The following is an 8,959-nucleotide window of genomic DNA, read 5'->3' as shown; positions in this document are numbered from 1 at the left end:
AAAATATTGATAAAGTTGCTATTATTTACCACTTTTACCATTTGAAAAACATCCCATATTTCTCAATAGAGAAACCAGGGCTCCGTCAGGCCTTAAGCAAATAAGATGGTTAAGATCCACAACATTACTTTAGACTTTCTCAAATCCCATGCCAACCGATATATGGATATATTGCTAAATGCTTTGGATTCTTATTAAAAAAAACTCCTTTGTACGGAAATTTTATCTATAGTTTAATATGCTGGTTTGTTCCAATTTTTTTTTTACATGGCCATGATTGATAATAGATCATGTCTACAAATTTCATGAGGAGCTTCTCTTCCAGATGAAGCAAAATCTTGAGCGACTACATCTCCACAAAAAAAATTCAGAGCCCGCTGCTATTATATTATTATAAACACGGTGTAAACTTACATGGTAAATCACCTCTTAAAAAATAAAAAATATAATACAAAAAATTAGAAGGAAAGTGTGAACTATAGAAGATTGCTACAATCACAAACTAAACATGAGGCTAAAAGACTATCGTGCTTTGCTTTTCTGCAGGCGCCACACACTGCCACAATGCCTGGTAATCTTTGATCTTCGCTGTATCAACTCCAATGGTAGCCAGATTACGTCCATATTCCTGAGAGTATCAATATAAATATATAGATAAACAGGTTACATACATAGAATGTCTAGTTTTTTTACGCTATAGGATTCAGGTAGGTGCTGGTTATTACTAAGTTTTTCTACTCAAAAATCATGATCAAATAATCCAAATCCTCTACCTCAAGGTTAGAGCTCAATTGAAGTGAGCCCCACCTTTTCCCCTCTTCTATATCTTTAGTATTTACTGGTGTAACATGAATGCAGGCACTACAAAAGAAATCGTTTTGGTAGATTACCGAAATAAGAGGAGTTTTTTATTCTGATATAATATAGAGAAAAGAAAACTAGAGAAGAAAGCACCTGTATATCGAGGAACAACTGCATGCAAATTTTATCAGTGTTAGATACATTATGGTCTGACACATCCGAGCTTGCTCCAGTTCGCCTTTGTGCACCTTGACGTAGTCTCTGCAGCGAACTTTCTGTTTTTCTTGCCTGGGGAATTACAACAATTCAGTCATAACTTATTAATGGTAAAGGAATTTAAAAACATGTTTCTGATATGCCAATTATCATACATACCACATTAACTAGTTCAGAGACCAACTCATTGTAACTCTTGGTGATCTCTAATGCAGCACCTTGTATGAGTTCAAATTTTGTTGCATCATCCAGATATGTAGCAGCTCTGTCTCCTTCCAAGAAAGCCTGCGAGGTACATGTTTAATTCACTAGATACCTCTTTACAAATTTTGAGAAGGGAGGGGGGGATAAAGTATTCAGATTTAATTATGAAAAGGGAAAGACAAGCTTCTTACTCTATTAAATGACCTCAAAACACTAAAAAAGATAGAAATAAGAACAAAACAATGCAAGTGTCGCATTTGTTCTTCATTCTAAAAACTGGAGAGATGTTAGTATATATCGTAGAAGATTTGAAGCCACTTTGAAATAATTGGATCGAAAAACAAGGCTATTTCAGATACCATAGTCTTGTGAATTAGCAGAGGTAGGTGGAGACAATCAAATTCTTTTCTAATAAAATTTCAAGAATGCTAACCTTAAGAGGGTGAAGAATCGCTGAGACATATGGAGAATGATGGATAGGCAGAGGTTTGTTAGTCATCCTATATGTTGCAGAAATTCCCTTCAGCTGAAGCAGGGCCTGAATTCAAAAGATCCATTAGTAAACAGTACAAAACACTGTGACTAAGCATCTCAATTTACTCCCACCCATCCTTCAGCCACAGAGAATTTAGAAATGTAAGGCACTATGATTCACTATCAATCAATATATACATGTACTATTCTATGTAATAACTCAAATCCCAAATCATTTACTGTCTTCAGCTACTACTCATGCTATGAACGGATATCATATAAAGCTGAAAGCAAGGATCAAGACATAACCATATACATGTCTATCATCAAATTGATTGTAGTAAATCGATAATCAGCCAAATAAGAGAGCGAAACTGACAGTAATGCCGATTTGAATCATTCGATTCGTCAATATATATGCTGATGATTATATATGTTAACTCTTAAGTTGATTGAGGTCAATATTTGGCCTTGTAGAAAATGTCCATGAGCCATTGGAAACCCCTCCCTCCCCCCCCCCCCCCCCCCCACCAAGTCCATAATCATTGGATCGAATTGGACTTGAAATCCAAAACAGATATTATTTCAGATTGGATTGGAATATAGCCATGTTCAAATCAAATGAACATTCACCCTCACTCTAGAAACAATCATGATTACGTTTTCTGACATGATTTATTCTTGGTTGCCATCTGTTCATGTATTAATCCAGAAAGCTCCTGGGTAGTGTTAGGTTTGAAGAAAAATACCTTTCATATGAAGCAATTAATTGATTTTATGACAAATTGTTCTGAAAACTAAATTTCCTTTCAACCAGACAACCTATATAACCAGAGAACACAAGCTGAAAGGACCTATATGGGAGTCGGTAAGTAATAAAAATAACAGTGAACATCTAGCCAAGATGCTGTCCAAACTATTGCCAAGTTGCCAACCAAACTATTATACCGGTTTCATTTATTTTCATCTTTAAACTGATGCTTATGTTCACAATATTATCCAATAATTTAGCTCACCTCAACAGACTTCTCAACCAGCATATCTACTATGGATTTTATCACTGAAGGGACCATATCCTCCAAAGACTTCGCACTTTGCAATATGCTCTGTTTGACAGGATCCATCACTTCAGCAGGACACGAAGAAAGAATCTCCATAACATGTCCAATGTAGTTGCCACAAACCTCATCCACAAGGATCTTTACATCATGAATAATCTGAAAAGCAATTCAACTTAATTTAATACACCACTCAACTGAAATCAAGACAGACAGAATCCCTAAATGCTTATGTATACATCATCTACATGATAGCCAAAAAGTGAGACTGAGAGACATTATGAACATTAAAGGCTTAACTCTTAGCAACCATGATCAAGGAACACTGCAGGAAGCACTACAAAGAGTAGCAGAAATAGCCATAAAGTTAATTTTGATCCATCTTAATTGTCTCCCCCCCCCCCCCCCCACACACACACACACTGACTGATGGATAAAAGTTGGGCAGATTCATGGAAACTAGTCTTTGACCCACCCTGATTTCTTTCTACAAAAATAACCAACTACTTATGGCACAAAATGGCCACAGTCCTGCCATGCAATATTAGCCCCTCAAAAATGAAATAGAGAAGTGTTCAAAAGCAAGTAGCAGGCGTGCGCTAGTCACGCCACTGATTTGCACAATCACCGGTATGCTACTAGAAGTTGTGAAGCACATTTCATATAAACAACAAGTCGATTATTAATAGAATAAACCAAAACCATACGGAAAATAAGCAAGAACCAGATGCAAAAGGCGTTCATACATATAGAAGATCTTCAGGTCCAGCAGAGATCGCCCATTCAGCTCCAGGGTTTGCATTTTCATGACCCATTTGCCGAGCATTGAGTCCGTGTGACAACCAGCTGGAATACCTGTTTAATAGATTTGTCAACTCAATTATTCATGAAGCAGAGACTGATGTTCAAAGGAAATTCAAAATTAGCAATTTTTCTTAGCACGACCTTGAAAGAAGTTGTAATGACAGACGAAGAAACTTGTCTGAGCAAGACAGGACAAGTACATCTTCACCCCAACAAGATCTCAAACTCTCCAACAGAGTTATACTTTGTTTCAAAACCAAAGCTGGAAAATTTCCAACCTCATAACGTGAACCTTGTGCCACTACCAAGCTCGGTGTTACAAGCACAGAATCTAAAGCCCCGGCTATTTCTTGAAACCTATAATAATTGAATTCCATCACTTAGTTCCATTAACCAAGAAATAATTCATTCTCTCAATTTTATAGATACCAAGGTTACATATGATACCTCAACGAGAAGTAAACCCCAAGATTCCATTGCTTCATGAAGTCAACATATACAAGCTCTGTTCTAAATTTAGAAACGGCATATCTGGATGTGCAGTAACCTTAACAACACAACTTAATGATTAAACCTTGAACACATATAATGTCAGAAAAGGTAGAAGTTCTTTTCAAATGCAAGTATACACAGCAAGTTGCTATTTATTATCATTAAATCCTACCTTCCAAATGAGACAAAAACTCTAAACTCGATTTATAATTTTTCAAAAATTCGGTAGGCCTTCCAGGTGAGAAAGCCCCAGGCTTTCCTTTCTGAATTGCTGAATGTACCTCTCTGAGGATCGAATTGGCCAGAAAGTTAAAAACATGAAATCCTGAATCCTCTGCAGAACAAAGACAACAAGAGCAATTTTATCGGCATCCATATAATTGGGAGGGAAAAAAAAACCACCACCACTTCAGATAATGTCCGAATGCTAAGTAATGGAATACCGAGGATCTTTAAGTACTCGTATCAGCAATGTACTAGAAATAGTACAATGAGGAGAAAGCATAGAATTTGCATGGGAAATATGTTCATTATAGCCCAAGAGGTAGGGGTGAGGCAGCAGTTCAATAAAAGCTAATCTACAAGATGTAATATCAGCTTGCTAAGTAATTTATGTGGCACACCAAATCAAAGAGTAGGTTGTTCCATAATCTACCATACCTCTTGAAGAGATTCTCAGCAAAAATGTACAATCTTTCTCAATACACTGTTTTATTTCTCGGTAATCAGCCTCAAGTTCATCAACAGAAGCCACACCATTTAACCCTGAAGAACCATGAGGAATAATTTTCTCTATTAGGGGAGCAACAATGGTTGAGCGGAAAATCTCTTCGGCATTGCTAGTACTGTCTATGGCAGCATATGCACGTAAACAATTGTATATGGCATTTTCATCTCGGTGCTCTAGACCATCTAAAAAGCAATGCCCCAAGCTTGCATCTAATAAATGGCTAGCACTTTGAAATCTCTTCTCAACGTTCTGGATAAAAGGTAGGTCCTGTACTGCCATAATGGACGAACAAAGTGAGCAGATATATTTATTATCTATAGCACAAACTCATACATGAGAAAGTTGCAAACTACTACGTAATATATTAAAGTAGATTAAGCTCATTGATACAATTAAGAAACAAACCTCGATTCTCAGCCAATGTTTAAAATTTAATACTTTTCATGGCCCTCGGGTTGCCAATATATCATGTTAAATATTTTATTAGCATTGTTATTGGCAGAAAAGCAGTTACATACCAAAATTGCTTTTGGGAGTACAGGTTATTGATTTAATATCAGTGAAAGCAACTAAATGGTCCTCATCAAACAAAATAAAACCTTCTTTTGAGGAAAATTTAATTTTAGATGGAGCTCCTGTAAACACAGTTCTGGGAGAGAACTTATGCCAGGACTAGCTCATACCCACACAAAACAGGAATGCCAAACGGATTTACTTAGGAAGTAAACAATACTCAGGCTAAGGAGTCATTAATTTAGGCAAGTAGGATTAAATGCTTTCTCTGTTGACAATATTTTTATAAAAAAAAACAAAAAGAAAAAAAGCCCTAATATAATGTCTAAAGTCAAGCTTTACTCTAATGGTTTTGGAGTACATATATATATATATATATATATGACTTCATGGAGTGACAAATAAAAACAAAAAACAAAGTATTTGTAACATATTCCCCTGTTCTTTAGAAGCAAAACATGATAAGAAATCTATGCTTCATTATATTACAGGCTTTTACCCATAAGCCACCTAATATGCTATTTACACTTTATTTAGATAAATATTATATAGATTTGTTCACACCAAAGGCATTCAAGAGAACAAGTACCCCTCAAAGATCAAATTTAATACAATTGTGTTTAACAACTCTTTTCCTACTCTTCTTTTCTTTAATCCTCATTATATTAAGGGGTGGAAAGAGGAAGCATCAGGCAAAGAAAAAGCTAAATTAACGGGAAATTTAAAAGGTTATTCATCCAACCAACAACCAACAAGAGAAAGAGTTGGTTGGATGAATAAAGGACAAGACAAAGGGAAGAGAGTATAAGACCTTTGCATGAGCCATATAGAACTTCAATCTGTTCATTTCACTAGCAATTCTCTCCAAAAGCATGCTCTGAGTCTCTCTTACATTTGATTCATTCTCTGATTGTTGCAAAGATATCCCGTTGCTTAGATGACTCTTCTCTGACACATTCATGTCACCATTTGACCAATCAGCAGGAACACTAGGTAGCTCCTTTATTAATTTCTCAACCTGATAACAGCAAATGGATCGTATCATTAATTTAGCCACAGTAAAATGAAACAAGCATAAACATAATGACAAACCAAAAAAAAGTCTTGCCCCTTTTTTTGCTTACAAATTTAGACCAAACCCTAACTAATAAATATTAATCCCTTTGAACAAAAAATGATTTCACATTTTGTATCGGTCTTCAAGGCACAACTTTACCATGAATATTTAAAGTTACATGTTAATAAGCATTATAAAAAGAAGTGAACACACATCGAAACAATCTAAAAAGATCTGAGGTAAGCTGATCTTGGACTCAAGCTAATTTAAGTTACATGTTTAACAAGCGAAACAATTATAAACAAGTTTTGAAATCATGGTTAATAAACAAGCTTGAACATGAAATTAAGTATACTTATCCATGTAAGTTCACAACCAACAACTGAGTTGTTTATATATGTTCACAAAGAGCTCAATTAGTTAAGTTCACATGTAATCTAGGATGCACGAGAGCGGGGTCAGAGATCAAGTTCAAACTTACACATAATGGACATGGTAAAACATCATTACAAAGTTAGGGGTCATGGGTATGACAAAGTACAAATCACAAATAATATAAAAAATTGAATTTGATAATATGATCAATTAATCACTAAAAAATGGTAAAGAAAGAAAGGCTAGTGCCACATACTCGACCCAAGCAATAGTGAAGAGAGAAGGGGGGAGAAGTGTCAAGGAAGAGAGGGGAGCTTAGAATGACGTGAATGAGTAAACACACAAGCAAAATCCTTCTATTTTCATTTACAAGATTTTTTGGTTGTGCATGCTTTCTAGCAAATAACTTGTTCATTCATGTTCAACAATTTAATTTTCATATAAAAGCGTGTTTCGTTGTTTAACAAGGCTTAATTTATAAATTTAGAATCAAATATAAATTAATACCAATTTAAATTATACATCAATCAATCAATTAAAACTTTAATCCCATAAGTGGGGTCGGCTACAGGAACCAAAAGTGATTATTCCGTGTAGTCATCGACAAAAATCTTCTTCCTCCTCCATCCCTTACGATCCAATGCCTAATTCTCATGCAAATCCATATACTTCATATCCTTCCTAACTACTTCCAACCAAATCATTTTCGGTCTCCAAACATAAATTATTACCCATTTAAATTATATAACCAAATATAAATTATTACCCATTTAAATTATATAATCCTTTAATCAATATAAATTTCACCAAAGGCAACTTGCATAAACAACAGAACTAATTTAACTGAAATCAAAGAGAATAACTAAAAAGGCCAGAGTTCTATTGATGAGCAATGATCAAGGATACTGCCATTGCCACTCCATTGAAAATAGAACAACTAAATTATCAAACTACAAGTTTTATCACAATTCATATCCAACTATAATCAACAATCAAGTAATTTTCAAGTAGTGCATAATAATTTAGCAATATGACTGAAATGAGAGGTACCTTAGAAACAACATGAAAAGTGTCAAGCAACAATTCGAGAATTTCCCTAGCATTAGCAGCCTCAGCTCTCTGATTCAACCCATTCTGAAGCGAAACAAGAGAATCTTGAACAGAATTCCTAAACGCAGCAATCTTCTCCCGAAGATCAGACAATGGCGCGCGCATTCTAGCAACAGAAGAATCAACATCAACAAGATTAGTACTAAGATTGACGAAATCATTGTAATCCCTGTTGATAAGATCAACGAGCTGATGCTTGAGCGAAGAAAGATGAGCATGAAGCTGAGATCGAAGAGTGTCGAAGGGTACGAAGGTTCGAAGGTCAGAGATGTAGGATTCGCAGTCGAAATCAGGAGAGAGAAAGAGGTCTTTCTTGAACCATAGAGGGCTTGAATCGTTGATTGGGTCGCCGAAGAGGTCGGTGTGAGAACGCGGTGGTGGTGTCGGCGGTGGTTGCGCCGACGCTAGATCTGCCGACGCCATTGTTGGTGGTGTTTAGGTCTGATTCGTTTACAGATTTACACTTCGAAGTATGAGTAAATATTTGATAACAATGCAAAAATTGATCAACAGCTCAAATTTATCACCAAATTAAACGATTGAAAATTTGAAACATTAAATTGAACAAAAAGATTAGGGCTTTTTTGGCATTGTTTTTTGTTTTTAGTTTTCTGTTTTTTAAAAAATCAGAATCAAAAATACAAAATAACAAAAAGGTATTTTACTTTTTTTGTTGTCGGTTTTCTAAATTATTAGGATTTTAATAAGTTTGACTAATTTTTATTCATTATATGACGTATATCATATGATTTTGAAAATCAAAAAACCAAAAATAGAAAACCACAACAATGTCAAACAAACCCTAAACAAGGGGAAAATGATCATGAGAAAATCAGTGGGCTAAAGTATGGGTAAATTGGTCTTTTTATGTTATTCAAGTATTTTGATTCATTAGTTGTTGGAGCGCGTGCGATATGCAATTTAGTTAATGTTACTTAGTGTGTGGTTATTTCGAATATTCTAAGGAATTCACTTGATTTAGGTTTGTTTAAATTGGATATGTCGCGCATGTATTTAGGCGATTAAAAGTAGCCAATACTGTATATATGTGTTTAAATGTGCAAATAGATTGTCGTTTGAGGCCAAAAATAATTTGATTTTGTGTCAAAATAATTCAACATATGG

General features: G+C 35.1%; 1 protein-coding gene across 1 annotated transcript; it reads right to left on the bottom strand.

The window, feature by feature from the left end:
• Positions 1–212: 212 nt before the first annotated feature.
• Positions 213–8,351, bottom strand: LOC110702895 (conserved oligomeric Golgi complex subunit 2-like). The gene is made up of 12 exons (XM_021880647.1): positions 7,775–8,351; positions 6,104–6,310; positions 4,710–5,046; positions 4,222–4,383; positions 4,005–4,104; positions 3,699–3,914; positions 3,500–3,608; positions 2,712–2,912; positions 1,655–1,759; positions 1,177–1,302; positions 955–1,089; positions 213–628 (listed from the first exon to the last, which is right to left on the bottom strand). Exons 1-12 carry the CDS (start codon positions 8,255–8,257, stop codon positions 515–517), a joined length of 2,295 nt encoding a protein of 764 aa, XP_021736339.1. The 5' UTR covers positions 8,258–8,351; the 3' UTR covers positions 213–514.
• Positions 8,352–8,959: the final 608 nt, after the last annotated feature.

The sequence above is a fragment of the Chenopodium quinoa genome, unplaced genomic scaffold, assembly GCF_001683475.1.
Source record: "Chenopodium quinoa cultivar QQ74 unplaced genomic scaffold, ASM168347v1, whole genome shotgun sequence".
Lineage (NCBI taxonomy): Eukaryota > Viridiplantae > Streptophyta > Magnoliopsida > Caryophyllales > Amaranthaceae > Chenopodium > Chenopodium quinoa.
This window is presented reverse-complemented; position numbering and strand designations above follow the sequence as displayed.

Excerpts from the sequence above, each read along its gene's own strand:
- LOC110702895 (XM_021880647.1), bottom strand. The coding sequence starts at position 8,257 with ATGGCGTCGGCAGATCTAGCGTCGGCGCAACCACCGCCGACACCACCA. Across the intron at positions 3,915-4,004 it reads GGGGTTTACTTCTCGTTGAG|GTTTCAAGAAATAGCCGGGG; the intron begins GTATCATATGTA and ends CAATTATTATAG. Across the intron at positions 1,760-2,711 it reads TGGTTGAGAAGTCTGTTGAG|GCCCTGCTTCAGCTGAAGGG; the intron begins GTGAGCTAAATT and ends TTTTGAATTCAG.